Here is a 21,269-nt window from a genome sequence, read left to right as displayed (position 1 = left end):
CCACAACTACTGAAGCCCGCACGCCTAGAGCCCGTGCTCCGCAACAAGAGAAGCCACCACAATGAGAAGCCTGCGCACGGCAACGAAGAGTAGCCCTAGCTCGTCGCAACTAGAGAAAGCCTGTGCGCAGCAACAAAGACCCAGCACAGCCAAAAATAAATTAATTAAAAAAAGAAAAAAAAGCAAAGACAAGCAAACTGCTTGCTTTCCACAGTTTAAAAAATACTGTTGGTATACTGTTTGTCTTTATTCTCCCTCAAGCTTCTCAACTTTGTTCTAGTGGCCTTGATTTTTTAAAATATCAATCTATCAAAAACTAATCCCCCAAAAAGCTGCAAAGGCAACTAAGCTAATATGTGCAAGTGGCAAAGAAAAGAACAATTAATTAAAAATCTGTAAAACCATTAGAAAAATTATTAAAATTCCCTTTATAATTTTATTATATTGACAAGTGGAAGAAAATGATTTTTGGCAAAGGGATGCTCTTTTCCAGCCCATTCTGTTCTCCCAGAGTCTTCTGTCCTACCAATCCTCAGAAGTGAGGTAGCTCTTCTATTGACACTCAAGCTAAGACTGCTGCTCTAGCGTTCTAACTCATACATGACACATGTATGCATACCTTCATGTGCGTGTAGTCTGAATCACGCACTTTCGCATTTATTAATACCTGTCATCTCTTTTGTGCTTCCCCAGGTAGGAATATAATAATTTGTGACTCGCCCCCCACCCCCACGCCACAGTCTCCAGAATACAACCAGCAATTTATAACAATTTAGTGACAGACTGATGACAATAATTAAAAAGCTAGAAGTTATACCCTATGCTCTTTTCTCCCAAGTGTTAGACACACGTAAGACTGGGCTCAAGGTGAAAAACAGATTCCTTCAAACTGAGGAATTACTAAATATCTGACCTGCAGAAAACTCCAATGGTCTAAGAAAGAAACACAAAACTTACCTTTAAGTATAATGTAATCTAACAATGTTTCTCAAACGTTTTGATCAAAGTTCTCTTAATAGCAGAGACAAGCAAATATATATGGATACACACACACACACACACACACACACACACACACACACACACACACACATATATATAAAAAACACAATAGGGTAAAGTTTATGCCTGATCTTTTTTCAATGTCTTGTTTTATTGTACAATTAATGGGGATTTCACATTATACTCTGTAACACATTTGTATCTCAGAAAGTGTGTTCTTCTTAGAGTAAGGGATAAAAGGGTACAAATCCCACAGTGAGAAACACGGACCTCACAGAGTTTAGATACAAAAAGCCATTTTACCTGCCCTATTTGGTTATGATTTATGCCAATAATTCTGGTCAGTGTAATTATCAACATAAGTATCCTAAGTGCTTAGAATATTATTTTTCCAGGCCTACCTCATATGCAATTGGTACTAACCATATTGTAGCCATACACACACACACACACACACACACACACACACATCCTATAAATTGTGAGGAAATAAATTTCCAAATCTTTAAAGAAGACATAAGAAGCTCTACTTACCATCACTGTCAGAGTCCTCAAACTGGGAGTAATTCACTGGCTTCTTGTGCCTGTGAACAAAGCAGAAATTTTCATTTACACAAATGTCAATTTCTCACCTCCATTCTTTAAGGTCATTAATAGTCTTGAGTAAATAAAAATATGTTTGGATTCCCTTAAGAATATATAAATTAAGGCCCTGAACCAAGATGGCGGAGCAGAAGGACGTGCTCTCATTCCCTCTTGCGAGAACACCAGAATCACAACGAACTGCTGAACAATCATCGACAGGAAGACACTGGAACTCACCAAAAAAGATACCCCACATCCAAAGACAAAGGAGAAGCCACAATGAGATGGTAGGAAGGGCGCAATCACAGTAAAATCAAATCCCATAACTGCTGGGTGGGTGACTCACAAACTGGAAAACACTTATGCCAAGATGTCCACCCACTGGAGTGAAGGTTCTGAGCCCCACGTCAGGCTTCCCAACCTGGGGGTCCGCCAATGGGAGGAGGAATTCCCAGAGAATCAGACTTTGAAGGTTAGTGGGATTTGACTGCAGGACTCTGACAGGACTGGGGGAAACAGAGACTCCACTCTTGGAGGGCACACACAAAGTAGCGTGTGCTTCGGGACCCAGGGGAAGGAGCAGTGACCCCAGGGGAGACTGAACCAGACCTACATGCTAGTGTTGGAGGGTCTCCTGCAGAGGCGGGGATGGGGGCTGTGTCTCACCTTGAGGACAAGGACACTGACAGCAGAAGTTCTGGGGAGTACTCCTTGGCATGAGCCCTCCCAGAGTCTGCCATTAGCCCCAACAAAGAGCCTGGGTAGGCTCCAGTGCTGGGTTGCCTCAGGCCAAACAACCAACAGGGAGGGAACCCAGCCCCACCCATCAGCAGACAAGTGGATTAAAGTTTTACAGAGCTCTGCCCACCAGAGCAACACCCAGCTATACCCACCACCAGTCCCTCCCATCAGAAAACTTGCACAAGCCTCTTAGATAGCCTCATCCACAAGAGGGCAGAGAGAAGAAGCAAGAACTACAATTCCGCAGCCTGTGGAACAAAAACCACATTCACAGAAAGACAGACAAGATGAAAAGGCAGAGGGCTATGTACCAGATGAAGGAACAAGATAAAACCCCAGAAAAACAACTAAATGAAGTGGAGATAGGCAACCTTCCAGAAAAGAATTCAGAATAATGATAGTGAAGATGATCCAGGACCTCAGAAAAACAATGGAGGCAAAGATCAAGAAGATGCAAGAAACGTTTAACAAAGACCTAGAAGAATTAAAGAACAAACAAACAGAGATGAACAATACAATAACTGAAATGAAAACTAAACTAGAAGGAATCAATAGCAGAATAACTGAGACAGAAGAACAGATAAGTGACCTGGAAGACAGAATGGTGGAATTCATTGCCATGTAATAGAATAAAGAAAAAAGGATGAAAAGAACTGACGCCAGCCTAAGAGATCTCTGGGACAACATTAAATGCAACAACATTCGCATTATAGGGGTCCCAGAAGGAGAAGAGAGAGAGAAAGGACCTGAGAAAATATTTGAAGAGATTATAGTCGAAAACTTCCCTAACACGGGAAAGGAAATAGCCACCAAAGTCCAGGAAGCACAGAGTCCATACAGGATAAACCCAAGAAGAAACATGCTGAGACACATAGTTATCAAATTGGCAAAAATTAAAGACAAAGAAAAATTATTGAAAGCAGCAAGGGAAAAAAGACAAATAACATACAAGGGAACTCCCACAAGGTTAACAGCTGATTCCTCAGCAGAAACTCTACTAGCCTGAAGGGAATGGCATGATAAACCTAAAGTGATGAAAGGGAAGAACCTACAACCAAGATTACTCTACCCGGCAAGGATCTCATTCAGATTCGATGGAGAAATCAAAAGCTTTCCAGACAAGCAAAAGCTAAGAGAATTCAGCACCATCAAACCAGCTCTACAACAAGCTGGAGTAGCAAAACTCATATCAGATAAAATAGACTTTAAAATAAAGAATGTTACAAGAGACAAGGAAGGACACTACATCATGATCAAGGGATCAATCCAAGAAGATATAACAATTATAAATATATATGCACCCAACTTAGGAGCACCTCAATACATAACGCAACTGCTAACAGCTATAAAAGAGGAAATCGACAGTAACACAATAATAGTGGGGGACCTTAACACCTCACTTACACCAATGGACAGATCATCCAAAATGAAAATAAATAAGGAAACAGAAGCTTTAAATGACACAATAGACCAGATAGATTTAATTGTTATTTATAGGACATTCCATGCAAAAACAGCAGATTACACTTTCTTCTCAAATGTGCACGGAACACTCTCCAGGATAAATCACATCTTGGGTCACAAATCAAGCCTCAGTAAATTTAAGAAAATTGAAATCGTATCAAGAATCTTTTCCAACCACAACATTATGAGATTAGAAATCAGTTACAGGGAAAAAACGTAAAAAACACAAACACATGGAGGCTAAATAATACGTTATTAAATAACCAAGAGATCACTGAAGAAATCAAAGAGGAAATCAGAAAATACCTAGAGACAGATTACAATGAAAGCACAACGATCCAAAACCTATGGGATGCAGCAAAAGCAGTTCTAAGAGAGTTTATAACAATACAAGCCTACTTCAAGAAACAAGAAAAATCTCAAATAAACAATCTAACCTCACACCTAAAGGAACTAGAGAAAGAAGAACAAAGAAAACCCAAAGTTAGGTGAAGGAAAGAAATCATAAAGATCAGAGCAGAAATAAATGAAAGAGAAACAAAGAAAACAATAGCAAAGATCAATAAAACTAAAACCTGGTTCTTTGAGAAGATAAACAAAATTGATAAACCATTAGCCAGACTCATCAAGAAAAAGAGGGAGAGGACTCAAATCAGTAAAATTAGAAATGAAAAAGGAGAAGTTACAACAGACAGCACAGACATACAAAGCATCCTAAGAGACTACTACAAGCAACTCTATGCCAATCAAATGGAAAACCTGGAAGAAATGGACAAGTTCTTAGAAAGGTATAACCTTCCAAGACTGAACCAGGAAGAAACAGAAAATATGAACAGACCAATCACAAGTAATGAAATTGAAACTGTGATTAAAAATCTTCCAACAAACAAAAGTCCAGGACCAGATGGCTTCACAGGTGAATTCTATCAAACATTTAGAGAGGCGCTAACACCCATCCTTCTCAAACTCTTCAAAAAAATTCCAGAGGAAGGAACACTCCCAAACTCATTCTATGAGGCCACCATCATGCTGATACCAAAACCAGACAAAGATACTACAAAAAAAGAAAATGACAGACCAATATCACTGATGAATATAGATGCAAAAATCCTCAACAAAATACTAGCAAACAGAATCCAACACATTAAAAGGATCATACACCATGATCAAGTGGGGTTTATCCAAGGAAGGCAAGGATTCTTCAATATAGGCAAATCAATCAATGTGATACACCATATTAACAAACTGAAGGAGAAAAACCATATGATCATCCCAATAGACGCAGAAAAAGCTTTTGACAAAATTCAACACCAATTTATGATAAAAACTCTCCAGAAAGTAGGCATAGAGGGAACTTACCTCAACATAATAAAGGCCATATAGGACAAACACACAGCCAACATCGTTCTCAAAGGTGAAAAACTGAAACCATTTCCACTAAGCTCAGGAACAAGACAAGGATGTCCACTCTCACCACTATTATTCAACATAGTTTTGGAAGTCCTAGCCACGGCAATCAGAGAAAAAGAAATAAAAGGGATACAAATTGGAAAAGAAGTAAAACTGTCACTGTTTGCAGATGACATGAGACTATACATAGAGAATCCTAAAGATGCCACCAGAAAACTACTAGAGCTAATCAATGAATTTGGTAAAGTTGCAGGATACAAAATTAATGCACAGAAATCTCTTGCATTCCTATACACTAATGACGAAAATTCTGAAAGAGAAATTAAGGAAACACTCCCATTTACCACTGCAACAAAAAGAATAAAATACCTAGGAATAAACCTACCTAGGGAGACAAAAGACCTGTATGCAGAAAACTATAAGACACTGATGAAAGAAATTAAAGATGATACCAGCAGATGGATAGACATACCATGTTCTTGGATTGGAAGAATCAATATTGTGAAAATGACTATACTACCCAAAGCAATCTACAGATTCAATGCAATCCCTATCAAATTACCAATGGCATTTTTTACAGAACTAGAACAAAATATCTTAAAATTTGTATGGAGACACAAAAGACCCTGAATAGCCAAAGCAGTCTTGAGGGAAAAAAACGGAGCTGGAGGAATCAGACTCCCTGACTTCAGACTATACTACAAAGCTACAGTAATCAAGACAATATGGAACTGGCACAAAAACAGAAACACAGATCAATGGAACAAGATAGAAAGCCCAGAGATAAACCCACACACCTATGGTCAACTAATCTATGGCAATGGATATACAATGGAGAAAAGACAGTCTCTTCAATAAGTGGTGCTGGGAAAACTGGACAGCTACATGTAAAAGAATGAAATTGGAACACTCCCTAACACCATACACAAAAATAAACTCAAAATGGATTAGAGACCTAAATGTAAGACCATACAGTATAAAACTCTTAGAGGAAAACATAGGAAGAACACTCTTTGACATAAATCACAGCAAGATCTTTTTTGATCCACCTCCTTGAGTAATGGAAATAAAAACAAAAATAAACAAATGGGACCTAATGAAACTTCAAAGATTTTGCACAGCAAAGGAAACCATAAACAAGATGAAAAGAAAACCCTCAAAATGGGAGAAAATGGGGCTTCCCTGGTGGCGCAGGGGTTGAGAGTCCGCCTGTCGATACAGGGGACACGGGTTCGTGCCCCGGTCCGGGAAGATCCCACATGCTGCAGAGCGGCTGGGCCCGTGAGCCATGGCCACTGAGCCTGCGCGTCCGGAGCCTGTGCTCCGCAACGGGAGAGGCCACAGCAGTGAGAGGCCCGTGTACCGCAAAAAAAAAAAAAAAAATAGTAAAAAAAAAAATTTGAAAATATTTGCAAACGAATCAACGGACAAAGGATTGATCTCCAAGATATATAAACAGCTCATGCAGTTCAATATTAAAAAGCAAACAACCCAATCCAGAAATGGGCAGAAGACCTAAATAGACATTTCTCCAAAGAAGACATACAGATGGCCAAGAGGCATATGAAAAGCTGCTCAACATCACTAATTATTAGAGAAACACAAAGCAAAACTACAATGAGGTATCACCTCACACCAGTTAGAATGAGCGTCATCAGAAAATCTACAAACAACAAATGCTGGAAAGGGTGTGGAGAAAAGGGAACCCTCCTGCACTGTTGGTGGGAATGTAAATTGATACAGCCACTATGGAGAACAGTATGGAGGTTCCTCAAAAAACTAAAAATAGAATTACCATATGATCCAGCAATCCCACTCCTGGGCATATACCTGGAGAAAACTCTAATCCGAAAAGATACATGCACCCCAATGTTCATAGCAACACTATTTACAATAGCCAAGGCATGGAAGCAACCTAAATGTCCACTGACAGATGTGTGTATGAAGAAGTGTGGTATACATATACAATGGAATATTACTCAGCCATCAACAAGAATGAAATAATGACATTTGCAGCAACATGGCTGGACCTAGAGATTATGATACTAAGTGAAGTAAGTCAGAAAAAGAAAGACAAAAACCATATGATATCACTTATATGTGGAATCTAAACTATGATACAAATGAACTTATTTACAAAACAGAAACAGACTCAGAGACATAGAAAACAAACATGGTTACCAAAGGGGAAAGGGGATGGGGAGGGATAAGTTAAGAGTTTGGGATCAGCAGGTACAAACTACTGTAAATAAAATAGATAACAACAAGGACCTACTGTATAGCACAGGGAGCTATACTGAACATCCTGTAATAAACCAGAATGGAAAAGAATATGAAAAAGTACATATATGTATATATAAAACTAAATCACTTTGCTGTACACCAGATACACAACATTATAAATAATTATACTTCAATAGAATTTTTTTTTAAAATTAAAATTAAAGTAGGGCTTTCCTCCTCCGCACTCTCTCTCACATCGCCATGTTTATTTTCCGTCTCCTAACTTCATCCCTTGACTAGACTGCAACCTCCAGCACCTAGTAAATATATATATCTAGTAAATATATACCTCCAGCACAAAAGTAAATATATTCAAAACTCTACTAAATGAGCGGCTGACCCTAGGCCTCCACGGTGCTCAACTGAGGTTAACTGGAGCAATAGTTTCAAACAGTACATTTAATGGAAAACACAGAGGATCTGGCGCCAGCTGGCTTAGGTTTGCATGTTATCCTGTAACTTACTAGCTGTGTGACTCAGCTAAACTGGCTTTCGTGCCCAGAAGTTTAAATTGATAAGACAGGGAGACCCAAACTTTCTATCTCAAAGAAGTATAGGGACGAACAAATGAAATAACACGTAAGCAGAAGCTTGGTGAAATGCAAAACGCTGTAACCAGGCCTTATTTGAACGGGGTGGGTAAAAGAAACGGCAGTAACTGTCAAAGGAGCCAAGAGAAGGAAACAGCTTGGATGCTAGGACCTTTCCGAGGAGCGGCAGCTCTCCCTGGAGTCTAGAGCGTTTAGCTGTCGGTCCCACCATCGCTACCCTGGTCCTCGGGCCCTTCCCTCCATTCCATGCAGGTGACGCGGCCTACAGCGTCTTCCTGCCCTTCCTCCCCATCCGCGCCGGATGCCATGAACTACTCACCTCGCAGGCCGCACCATGGTCCCCTCCAAGGCTGGAAACCTGCAGCTCGCAGCCTCCTGTCGGCAGCGGCGGGGGCCGTTCCAATTCCCGCGCAAAACCAGATTCGAAGCTCTCCGCCCCGCCGCCAGTCCTCCAATCCTCTCCGGCCATCCCCGCGGGCGCGCATGCGCTCTGAGAAGCGCGCGTTAGTTCACGCCCCCTCCAAGCACCGCCCTTCCGCATCCGGTCTGCCAGAGCCGAGCCGGTGCTTCGTCGCCGCACTTTCGTCACTTCTGCGCCGTCTCTGAAATGGACAATAACAGTAGAAATACACCTTCTTACACTTTTTAAATGATTCAACTCAGGTATTATGGAACAAGGGGACACTTAGACCGAGGAATTTTACACGGGGTGCCGGGAAAGAGGAACAGATGAGGACGAATCTGCCGGAGCTGATCTTCCGGCTGTAAAAACAAGGCGGCAGTCAGCTGACGGTTCCTGCACCGCGGCTGGTTGACAGCGCCGGGTGTGCGGACAGCAGGAGACTCGGAACAAGGGGAGGTGAGCCCGCGACCCGATCGAGGAAGCCCCCTCAGACCGAAACCCTCTAACCGGGAGCTGTTCCCCTCACTCGGCCGTGGCTTCTCGGCCCTTTGTCTGCCCTCGCTTCCCTGACTCATTTAAGCCTCAGAACCTCCACTCGACTGGCTGCATGAGTTCGGTTCAGCTCTCCTCCTCGCATCCCATAATTGTACGGAAACCTTGCTTGATTTCAGCCCTGCTGTTCATAACAGATCGGGGAGAGAGAGCTAAAGTATCAATTTGTTGAAACACAATAAGGCTAAAGGTTGAACCAACTGAAACCAGAGCTAATGGTTTTTGTTTGCCGAAAATTATGACTCGAAACAAGATGAGACCATGAGCCCCTATTTCCGTAATTTTCAGTTCCCTGCAAAATGTTTTTTTACTGTCTTTGCCTGCATCATGTGTGCTCATTTAGCAGCCTTTGATTTTTTTAAATTGATATGTTCTTACAGAGCTTCCTGTTATTGTTTATTATTTTTACCAGCTTCCATTTATTGGTCATCTTAAGTTTGTCGGATGCTTCGTATTTATTATATGATTAAGCCTAATGACAGTCCTACAAGTTAAAAGGTTTCCTGGGGCCTAGCTCAGCTGAGATGTGGCCAAGGAAAGAAGGGCAGTAAGCGTGTGCTAGGCAAAGGAAAAACATTCAGAAAGGTTGGGAGTGGAAAGAGAGGTTTGGTATTGAAAGAAGTTTAGTATGGCTGGAAAATAAAGTTTTTGGATTTGTGTGTTGGAGAGGACGGGGTGCAGGTGCTGAAATAAGAGTTTGGAGGTATAAGCAGGGGCGTGGTAAGCTCCGTTAACGAGTTTGTATTGTATCCTGAGTCCTACAAGGAATGTCATAGAAGGATTTAAGCAGATGAGCAACGTGGTCAGATATGCACTTGAAAACGATTGCTGTGACTTCAGTGTAGAGAATAGTGTGAGAACTGATTTGATGGGGAAATGTCTGGGGACAGGAGTCCAGTTAGGAGGCTAATAAGTAAATCTTCAGTTGATGTATTCTTTTTGACTAGATTTTCTTCTTTATGAATAGTGTCCACTTTGCCTTGTGGGCTGTCCTGTACTTTCCACTTTCTGTGTATCTTTTTCCTTCATGGAAATCTTTCCAGCACCATCTCCCTTCTCTCCACCCCCAATCAGATCGCATACCCACCACCTCTAAGCTCTTCAAGATGAATTGGTCCCTGATCTGTTTCTTTGACTTTGTATTCACCAGCTGTTTCATGAACTGTATCCACCCACCATGCATCTGTTCCTAAGAATCCTCTCTGTTCTTCTCTCCATGATCCTTACCTATTCCTGAGAACTCTGCCTAGGAATGCTAAGTATTTTGTGGGCATAATTTTTTTCTTAAATGAAGTTTAGAAGAACCTTTTCCTTAAAAGAAGAAGCATTTTGTTTTCATCATGAAGATGAAAATGCAGGGATAAACGTAGGGAAATAGAATAATCAACTCAGAGTCACACAAATAAAACCTCTGAGTGGGGGAACATCTTAGAAGTGGAACAGCAATAATGAAACATCATGTTTTTTTTAAATGGACTTATAACCCGCTGAGTTTTTTTGTTGTTGTCAGTGCTATAGAAATCCTGCCAAAGAAGATGAAGAAAAACAGAGAAAGATTCTGCAACAGAGGGAGGGAATTTGTGTATGAATTCAAAGTGGGAAGTCAGTGCTTAAAACTGACGGTGCCTCTCAAATTTCCTGTTCAAGAGAATGCCAGTCATTTACATGGCCGTCTGATGCTGCTGCACAATTTACCATGCTTTATAGAAAAAGGTGAGGGTTGATATCTTTTAAAATATCACTTCGTTATTTTCCTATAGTCTCTGTCATTAGAAGTTTTATATTAGAAAGCATAAACCTAAGAAGCATTGGAAACAACTACAAAATGTGAAGCTTTCAAGAATAAAAAGGTTCCCCAGACCTTTGTTTTCTGGAGTGTTTTTTTTTGTATCCCTTGTCATTGTTTATTAGGCATTTTAGTATAAAAATTAGATTAAAATATGAAAAATCACCGAGTCTGGATTAGAACTCTTAACCTCCTAATGTAGTTGGATGGGTTCATAAGGTGTGTCCGCTATCACTAGCTATGTGCTGAATGTGTTGCCCTTTAATGATTCGGTCCTCAATTCCTGAGATGTCGTGGGAGAGAAGGGGTACCTGGCTTTCAATAATCTTTGCTCACCTAAATTAATTCCATAAAGTCATTAATGAAGTGTGTATTAAACCATGTTAAAAGGTCTGTGTTCTGTCTACAGATGAGGGAAAATGTTTTAATTGAGAATATGTTGGATCATAGAAGGTCGAAGTTACAAGGGAACGTAGAAACTTTCCAGCACAATCTCTTTGTACAAATAAGGAAACTGGTACCTAGAAAGGTTAAATTATTTGCCCAACGCAATGATTCTCAAGAAGTGTTCCCTGATCAGCAGCTACAGTATCACTTGGGAACTCGTTAGAAATGTGGATTATTGGGCGGGCTCCACCCAGTTCCCTTAGAATCAGGAACTCTGGGAGCGCATGCGGCAGTCTATTCCAGTAAGCTCTTCAGGGAACTCTGATGCATCTTAACAACTGAGAACCTCTGGTCCGAAGTTATATAATGACAGAGCCAAGACCAGAACCCAGGTATCCTGGTTTCTATGCCAGTGCTCTTCAATCAGTCTTTTTTTAAAAAAAAAAGCGGCATAAAGCAACAAATATGTATTATCTTGTCCTTACTGTTACTGTCGTTCAGGGATGCAGGTGCAACCTAGCTGGGTGCCTCTGACTCAGGGTTTCTCATGGGGTTGCAGCCATACCATCAGTCAGGGCTACAGTCTCATCTGAAGGCTCTACTGACAGAGGATTGTTTCCAAGATCCCTTGTGAGGTTGTTGTCAAGCCTTGTCATGTGGGCCTCTTCATAGGGTCACCTCAGGACCTGCAGCTGGCCTCCACCAGGGCCAGCAACCTAAGAGAGTGAGGGAGCAAGTGTCCAAGATGAAAGCCATGGTCTTCTTACATCCTCAAAGCAGTCTCTGAATAGTGTCTCTAAAGTTGGAATTGTAGATCATCTGAAATAAATCAGTTTTAATATGCTGATCACTCAATTTCTCTCTCAGATTCAAAGACTGTAACAATATATACCCTTGAAAGTTAAATAGGAAACTCATTTAAATACAGAAACCTTTAGCCGCTCTAAATCTATAGGAGGTCTTTATGTGCTTTTCCCTACTCACTTTCAGATAAAGAATCAGGCTTAAGAAATTAACATTTTTAATTTTTTTTAAGATTTTTTTTTTGATGTGGACCATTTTTAAAGTCTTACTGAATTTGTTACAATATTGCTTCTGTTTTATGTTTTGGTTTTTTGCCCGTGAGGCATGTGGGATCTAAGCTCCCCGAACAGGGATTGAACCCACACCCCCTGCATTGGAAGGCGAAGTCTTAACCCACTGGACGGCCAGGGAAGTCCCAACATTTTAAATTAGTATCAGGGTTGTATATCAGAGTTAAGAATTTTGACCATTCAATAACCTGTGATTGTAAAGAAGAATAATTGTGAGATTAGTTAAATGATCCCCTAAGCTGATTTTATTTTAGTTAGACATTCTCTTAAGGGTTAAGGGTATTCTCATTGTCTCATTCTGTTAAGACACTGTTTTAGTTAGACATTCTGTTAGGCTTGATAAAATAAAGTTTGACATTGGAATGCTTAGCCAGGTAAAATGTTCCCTATTTATGTGTACTGACAATGGTATTTGTTGTCCCTGTTACAGACTTAAAAGAAGCTCTGAGCCAGTTTATCGAAGAAGAATCCCTCAAAGATTATGACAGAGATGCTGAAGCAGCTCTGGAAGCTGTGAAGTCAGGTGAAGTAGACTTACATCAGCTGGCAAGTACCTGGGCCAAAGCTTATGCGGAGGTAAAAAAATAGATCCCATTGTAAATTTTGAGGATATTCTGAACTTTGATGAAGATTTCTTTCCTTACAGCTTTATTGAGATGTAGTTGACGTGCGACATCGTGTAAGCTTAAGGCATACAGCATAGTGCTTTGATTTACACACGTCACGAAGTGATTATCACAAGTTTAGTGAACATCCATCCTCTCATATAGATACAAAATTAAAGAAATAGAAAATGAAATACTTTTTTGTGTGGAGAACGCTTAGGATTTGCTCTCAACAACTTTCATATATACCATAAGGCAGTGTTAATTATATTTATTACACTGTACATTACGTGCCTATACTTATTATAACTGGAAGTTTGCATCTTTTGATTGCAGTCATCCAATTTCCCCTTCCCCTATCCCCAGCTTCAGTTAACTGCAAATCTGATCTCTTTTCCTGTGATTCTGTTTGTTTGTTTTTAAAGTATAGTGATGGAGGAGACAGAGAAGTCCAGATGGGCCTGGTCGTGGGGTAGTTTCTCCACAGGCCCTTACTCAGTGCCCATTCCTCTCGGCTGTCCCAGTCCCCTTTTTAGCGTCACCTCTCCTGAGGGGATATGGCGCGAGTTAGGTCAGATAAGAGCTCCGTTCAGCGCTTCTCGTGTAGGTAGCTTCTGCCTATTCACAAGGCTCACTCTAGGCTGGGTTTTAAACTGATGCTGAAAATCATGTAGTGAGCAGGCCTGGTTCATGGGGTTCCCAAAGGTCTGGTGTTACGCAGGCCAAGCAGATCCCCGTGATTTGGCCCTGGCTCCTTCCTGCAAAACTTCAGCCCGAGCCTGATGTGAATTTGGAACAAGGCTTAAGTCACATGGGCTGGTTATAATTTCTCGAGCGGTGCCGGGGTCTAGAGATGTAGAGCAGTTATGAGAATGCGGGTTCAGGATTTCAGAGGCATGGGGTAGATGAAATCCGCCTTCTAGATTCAGCTGGTCTTCTGAAACTCTTCTCTCCTGATCTGGCAGCCAATCGAAGTATAAGTGAAAGGAAACAAGGGAAAAGTTTACCCTGTTGACCCAGTTCAAAATACCTGTTTCTGTCATTTATCCATTTGTTTTATTTAAGGTAAATTATTACTTAGTCCTGTCATAGATTCTAGTTTTTGACATTTTCCCTTTGAAAAGGGAAGAATTTAGATTATTCTTTTTTATAGATGTCTGTCTGCAAAGATCAATAATAGAAAAAATATTTCCACTTTTGCCTTTAAATTGTATGACCTTTGACAGGGGACTTCCCAGCATGCCAGTTTCCTCCCCTGGAGAGCACTGGGTGTGTCAGATGTGCTGGCACAGCACACGTCTGGGGACAGGCATCTGTCCCCTGGATGGATTTGTGTGTGTGCTTGGGGTGTCTCCATTCTGCCTCTCTGCATGTTTCTCTTTTTCTTGTTTATTGGTGTTTACTCAGCCCCTTTATCATTTTGATAGCTACTGTTTTCATACACTTTAAAACATGCTTACATTTTATAAAGAAAACAATACTTGCAAAGTTCAGAGTAAGAAAATTGCAAATGTACATCTTGATATAAAATCCTGTGCATGAATTGGGTTTTCAAGGTCAGTGTTATTGCATAGGTAACCTCATTCTCTAAATATATAGCCTACAAAACCTTTCGTAGCAATATATTTTTAATAATGGAAAGCCTCTTCTGATTATATAATTAATATATGCAAGTTATTCTGTTATGCAGCACCTTAGAATACAAAGTAAAGGTCTTCAGAAGTCCCACTCTGCCAAAACAGCCCCTTTGAGCGTGCTTGGGTTTCACAGAAATGGGGTCTCAGCTTACTCACCATTTTTTTTTTTTTTTTTATTGTGGGCACTTCCTATTTCTTCCTCCACATTAACGCCTTCCCCTTGCCCCTGCCTCCAGGTAACCCACATGAACAACTTAGTTGACATCTTTCTGTATCTTTTTTGTATATTCAGATAATCCTATGTAACCTATATACACATATATGGATGGAGGGTCTTTCTGTCCTTTGATGTACAGAAATGGAATCATAATATATGCACTTCTCTAGTAGTGTGTTCAATAAAAATACTACATCAGGATTTAAGACTGTTCGTGTCTCATCTCGTAGACCACATTAGAGCATGCAAGGCCCGAGGAGCCCAGCTGGGATGAAGATTTCGCAGACGTGTACCATGACCTAATCCATTCTCCTGCCTCTGAAACTCTCCTAAATTTGGAACACAATTACTTTGTTAGTATCTCAGAACTGATTGGCGAAAGAGATGTGGAGCTGAAAAAATTAAGAGAGAGGTATTTCAGAGTTCTTGCATTATCATAATTAAATGTTACGTCATCAAATATTGATGGGCTGCAGGACAGCTTGTTCTCATTTTGTTATAAAATGGAAGAATAGAATAAAAAGAATCTTTAACTTTAGAAATTAATTTTCTTATGCGTTTAAATCTGTCATTTCATCTGGGAAGATGAGGTCCTCATAGGTTTATAGAACTTCTCCAGTGATTTACCTAAACAAGTACGGTGGTCTTATCTATTCTTAGTTCTAATAAGAGGAATAGCTTACCTCTTTTGAAGGTCTGCTTTGTATCCAGGCACTGTGCAAAGTGCTTTGGATGCTGTCTTAGTTCAGGCTGCTGTTGAAAAAAATAGTACCACAGACTGGGTGGCTTAAACAACAGAAATTGATTTCTTACCGTCTGGAGGCTGGGTAGTCCAAGATCAAGGTGCCAGCAGACTCTGTGTCTGCTGAGGACCCGCTGCCTGGCTTGCAGACCGTGCCTTCTTAATGTCGCTCACGTGGCGTTTCCTCAGTGCGGGCTCCTGGTGTGTTGCTCGTAGACAGACAGCTGTAGCACCTCTTCTTCTAGGCACTAATTCCATCAGGACATCTCCAACCTCTTGAGCTCACCTAAACCTACTTACCTCCCAAAGGCCCCACCTCTGGATACCATCACATTGAGGGTTAGGGTGAATTCTGGGGAGACACAAACATGCAGTCCATAACCGATGCCCTGTCTCACTTGATCTCTTAGCACAATCCTACTGTTATCATCCCCATTTTACTGAGGCAAAAATGTGATTTTCTTCTAGTTCTTTATTATGTAGACAATAATATTGTGAACATACTTTAAGAATGAAATACAGATTAGATTTTTTTAAATATGTAAGAGTATAATTACCTAACAATAATGAATTACCTTCTGTTGAACCACATTTGTTTGATTTTTCCTACCAGGGCTTCAAATAATATAATCTTCATCTCATTCTGAATCTGTCCTTGGATCTCAGGTTTTCTGGGACTGCACTCATTCTGCCCGTCTAGATGTATTAGAAAATGCCCAGCCTGGCTCTCTGTAGTTCATGTCAGTAGCCATCACTCCTGCTTTCATTCAGCTGGTGAGCTGCTCTAAACTGTGGTCGACTTTGCTGCCTGCTCACTCCACCTCCCAGAAGATTTCATCTCTGGCCATCAATATTCTACAATTGTTTTTTTTCTAAATTGGAAGAAGATTCTCATTCCACAAAACTCTTCAGTTTTGGGGAATCTGAATTAACTTACTAATTATCTGCATTTACTGGTACTTCATGTGCATTTTCTGTCGTGGAGCGGTTTTTCATCAGGGGTTTGTCTTGGTTTACATTATTTTTTGAAATGTCCTTTGGCCAGACTTCTTGACGGGGCTTTGCTTTTTCCCACCTAAACGTATAAACGTTATTTGAATACATTTATTTTAAGAACAGTTTTATAGTTTATTTTTCACAAATCCAAACTGGTAGCTTAAAAAATAAAAATAAGCTATGTTCCCTTTCAGATAGGTAATATTTTTTGCAAAGGTGAACAGTATAACTAATGGTGAGTTGGAGTTCATTGATGGAAGTTCACCCACAGTTTTGGTGCTTAATTCATTTATCTAATTCATGAGCAGAAGTGACACCTTTTCTCAGTTCTCCTTTCATTTTTAATTCCATTTTACATCTTTAAAATAACTTTTCTCAGTATAGCATCAGTAGTTATAATGATCTTCTGTCCTAAGTTTGTTCAAGATAATATACAGGTTGTCAGAATCACCCCACCAGACATACTGAGCCAATAGATAGTTAGTATTTCATCTGAAAAATAATAAAATTTTCTTTGATCTTAATCATAGAAAATATATATTGTATCATTAACTACTTGTACTTCTAAAACATTTAGGGTGAAATAAATGTTCGTGAAATTTTATTTGTTGAATTATTATTTATTGGTCTTCTTTTTCCTCACTGGAAATTTGCTTCTTTTAGCAAATCAGATTCAAGATATTTCTTTGAAACTTAAAAGTGGCAATGATACTCTTTATCCACTAGAGGGAACATGTGTAATATAAAATATTAATATATTTGTATCAAAGTTTATATTTATTAATGCTTAGTAGTTATTTCTGTTTTAAATAACAATCTTACTTGCAAGCACATCCTTCACCTGACCTCTAGTAGTTATTAAAAAATTAATGGGGTCACCTGCCCACTTAAGTTAAGTAGGAATTAAGTGATATTGAATATTTAATACTAGAAGGTACACATAGAAATGTATAGAAGTATAACATATGAATGAGTTTCATTTATCATATACATGTAAGTATCTTAATCAGTTGTTATACATAAGTATAAGTTCTCTTTTAAGAGCAATTTACTTAAATTGACTAGAATGATAGTAAAATCCTTTTAGTTCATGTCTGTGTTTCGTTGTTTACAAGTTTGTTTGAAATATGTTTCAGAACAAATTTTTTAAATACATTTTTATTAGAAGATAATTTTAATGAACTTACTAAAATATAATACACATACAGAAAAGGTAATAAACAATAGGTATACAGCTCCGTACATTTTCAGAAAGTAAGTACACCCATGTGCTCATCTCCCAGATCAAGAAATGATTTCCAGCCCTACAGAAGGCTCCCTCCTGCCCATCCGGCAGTCACCACCCATTTCCCCCGTAAATAACCATTATCTGAACTTCTAACACCACTGATTAGTTTTTCCCGTAGAGAAAACCATTCTTAATTTCTGCATGTTTATTTGGATAAATGAAGAAGACTAAAATGTATCTTCAGAATGTATTTCATATTCCTCTAAAAAGGGAACCCTGTGACTTAATACCATCTTGATTCTTAGAACCTAATTGGCAGCTTCTGTTTATAATATAAAGTACCTTTTGAAGGTTGAAGTCACTTTAACTCATGTTCAAATAAAAAGAAAATGTATTTAAGCTGGAATTGCAGAGTATCTTCTTTGTGTAAATCTGCAGCCTCTTAAATATTAGCCATGGAAGTTGAAAGATCACCTAGAATTTGAATGCTTTCATTTGTGCACTAAATTTAGATTCCAATTTAGCTGCACAAATGACGTTGTTGATATTATATGACATTATCATTATTATTTCCACATCTCCATTGGCAAGGCTTCAAAGTGCCTTCCAGGTAGTATAGTTGCCCTAACTGGACATAGTCCTAGAAAACAAAAATTTTCTTTTGACTTTGTAGAGGTTGTTCGATAAATCCGCAGTGGTTGTATTAAAAATTTGATGAATATATCTTATATATTATAAGATATATATCTTATATATATATCTTATATATATCTTATAAGATATATATCTTATCTGCTTTATTTATGGTTCAGACAAGGCATTGAAATGGAAAAAGTGATGCAGGAACTGGGAAAATCACTGACAGATCAAGATGTAAATTCACTGGCTGCTCAGCATTTTGAATCCCAGCAGGTGAGTGAAGTGTAATGACTTTTGGATTGCATTTTCCACTTATTTATTTTTGTAAAAGAAGTAGTTAGTCAGTGTACTGTCTCTTTTTAGGACTTGGAAAATAAATGGTCCAATGAATTAAAACAGTCGACTGCCATTCAAAAGCAAGAGTATCAGGAATGGGTGATGAAACTTCATCAAGACCTAAAAAACCCCCAAAACAGCTCTCTCAGGTATTAATCGGGTGTTGTTTTTATTAGATGAAGGTCATTGTCAGTAGTAGTTTGTATTTATTGTAAAACTGGACCTTTTTAGTTGTAGGTATTTTTAAGTTGCCGGTGAAAATTCAAGATAATTTATACTTCCTGTAACACCTTTCATTTTATAGACTTTATGTGGGTGATTTGCGGGGTGGGGCGGGTAACTGGCTGTTTTACAGTAGTGATTTCCCTGCTAGAACTTAGCCGTAAATCTTGTAGGTGTGTATACCTAAATACCGCCATCACTGTCTCTTGTTTCCTTAAGTTGGTTTCCTTTCAGTGCAATACACTGGTCGACTGCACCTTAAATGCCAAGCACTCTTTAAGCAGAAGAGCAAAAAAAAGATAACTGCCCATGTGGAGCTTATATTCTAGAGACACTGACCTGTGAATAAAACAGTACTGTACAGAATGATGTGTGCAGTAACAGAAGCATGTACAAGGTACCAAAACAGTCTAGAGGACTTTCCATAAGTCACAATTTGTGTGGTGCCTTATGGCCTAAATACATTGTGTTTCATGTGTTGCCCTAGAGCTTGCCAGTGCCTGTTCTTTCCTGGCTGTGTACTCACCTTTGAGAATTTCTTCTTTCAAATCCTAAAGTATATCCGATTGGGAATATATTTAGTACAGTATAATAATCCTATTTCCAGCATCTGCTAGTGTATGCTATAAACATTTAGATATTGCCCTTTATTTGTCTAATGTCATTCTCCCCCACCTGTCTTGCGTTGAAGACAAAAACCATGTCTGTTCTTCTGCTGTTGTATACCCAGGTCTTTATCAAGTGTCTAGCTCTTGACACAGGCATATAAATAAATATTGATGGGATGGGTGTAAACCAGGCAGATGGATGGATTATCATTAAACTATTTACCTGACACAGTCTGTATCATCTCTTATTATAATCTGTCATTTGTGTTGTTGTTTTCCCCAAGCCAACACCTTAGAAATATTTAAACAATGTTTTATAATTAGAAATGGGATAACCTCCTGGACACTAACATATATATACCCCTCATTTCAAATGAAAATAGTGCTGAACACAATACAAAGGGACAGGTGAGGCGACAGACAGGCTGGGAACACCTGTGTACTATGAGGTCCAATGGTGTTTCTCAAATTGCTGGTTGCAGTCTGCCAGGGACCATGCTGGATCCTTTACTTTCCAATTGGACTTTTTAAAATGACAATAAAATGGAATGGAATTGAATGGAACAGAACTGAGTAGAATAGACTAGGGAAAAAAATACCAGCACGTTACTCATGTGTGCGTTGAGCCACAATGTGAAATATGTACTCTATACTGTGGTCAGAAAAGTAGGAAGTCATCAACCTATGGACTCTAAGAAAGCCCCTTGCTACAAAATTATCTCCTGCTTTGCTACTCTAGTTTCAGAAGTTCATTCTATAGGATCAATTCCTTTGTGTAAATACTGGCTTCTAGCTGCTGCTGCTTTAAAAACCAACTATTCCTGGGAAAGAGTATCTTCACTGTGACTGGGTTAGCTTGCTTTCCTTTTTGATAGGGATTTCCTTGGGGAGCAGAAACCTGTTTTCAACATAACTACGTATAGAACTCCTGTATGAGATTGATCCATTTAAAAAGTTTATTTATTTGTTTATTTATTTTTTAACATCTTTATTGGAGTATAATTGCTTTACAATGATGTGTTAGTTGCTGCTCTATAACAAAGTGAATCAGCTATACGTATACATATCTCCCTGTATCTCCTCCCTCTTGCGTCTCCCTCCCACCCTCCCTACCCCACCCCTCTAGGTGATCACAAAGCACTGAGCTGATCTCCCTGTGCTCTGCAGCTGCTTCCCACTGGCTATCTGTTTTACATTTGGTAGTGTATATATGTCCATTTTTGCCCTTTTGTTTAAAGTCAGGTCTATGGAAGGATAAATTACATAAAGTAAAAGTCACTTGTTTTAGGTTTACATTTTGATGAGTTTTGACAAACTTAATGAGTCATGAAACCATCACTGCAATCAGGACATAGCATTTCCTTTTTATACCTTTGTATTAACCCCCCTTCTCCTTGCCCAGCTTGTGGCAACCTGCTCTGATTTCTGTCCCTGTAATTTTGATTTTTACAGAATGTCATATAAATGGAATCAAACTGTATGTAGCAGTTTGTGTCTTGCTTCCTTCACTTGACATAACGCTTTTGAGACTCATTCATGTTGTTGCATTTATGAGTGGTTCTTCCCTTTTTATTGCTCTGTTATTCTTTGTTTATCCATTCACTCAGTGGTGGCCATTCAAAGTATTTCGGCAATTATAAATAAAGCGGCTATAAACACATACTGGTCTTTCTATAGACATATGTTTATAATTTTCTTATGTAAATACCTAGGAGTGGGCTTGCTGGAAAACATGGGAAGTAAAATCCATGGTGTGCTTAATTTTATAAGAAGCTGGTTCT

At 39.3% G+C, this 21,269-nt stretch overlaps 2 protein-coding genes across 8 annotated transcripts in view; one reads left to right on the top strand and one right to left on the bottom strand.

Annotated features, from left to right (window-relative positions):
• The window catches only part of RAD51AP1 (RAD51 associated protein 1), a 29,711-nt gene extending 21,198 nt beyond the window's left edge, over window positions 1-8,513 (bottom strand). For all 4 annotated transcript variants that reach the window (XR_010932199.1, XM_067695460.1, XM_067695459.1 and 1 more), the window contains exons 1-2: window positions 8,356-8,513; window positions 1,537-1,586 (exon numbers count right to left, since the gene is read on the bottom strand). Coding sequence is in view for 3 of the 4 variants with exons in the window: in XM_067695460.1 (XP_067551561.1) it covers window positions 1,537-1,586; window positions 8,356-8,372 (67 nt within the window). In the remaining variant the exon portion in view is untranslated. The remainder of the gene's footprint in view (window positions 1-1,536; window positions 1,587-8,355) is intronic.
• Window positions 8,514-8,592: 79 nt separating this feature from the next.
• FERRY3 (FERRY endosomal RAB5 effector complex subunit 3) overlaps window positions 8,593-21,269 on the top strand; it is a 58,981-nt gene continuing 46,304 nt past the window's right edge. For 3 of the 4 annotated variants that reach the window (XM_067695457.1, XM_067695455.1, XM_067695453.1), the window contains exons 1-6: window positions 8,593-8,895; window positions 10,502-10,704; window positions 12,689-12,834; window positions 14,948-15,129; window positions 18,496-18,595; window positions 18,686-18,807. In XM_067695457.1, coding sequence (XP_067551558.1) covers window positions 10,527-10,704; window positions 12,689-12,834; window positions 14,948-15,129; window positions 18,496-18,595; window positions 18,686-18,807 — 728 coding nt within the window. In that variant the 5' untranslated portion in view covers window positions 8,593-8,895; window positions 10,502-10,526. Of the gene's footprint in view, window positions 8,896-9,005; window positions 9,086-10,501; window positions 10,705-12,688; window positions 12,835-14,947; window positions 15,130-18,495; window positions 18,596-18,685; window positions 18,808-21,269 lie in introns of those variants that run through there. The other variant, XM_067695454.1, reaches the window with a different exon arrangement.

Source organism: Pseudorca crassidens, chromosome 11 (assembly GCF_039906515.1).
Source record: "Pseudorca crassidens isolate mPseCra1 chromosome 11, mPseCra1.hap1, whole genome shotgun sequence".
In the NCBI taxonomy this organism is placed as follows: Eukaryota; Metazoa; Chordata; class Mammalia; order Artiodactyla; family Delphinidae; genus Pseudorca; species Pseudorca crassidens.
The sequence above is the reverse complement of the archived record's forward strand: the minus strand, read 5'-3'. Positions and strand labels throughout refer to the sequence as shown.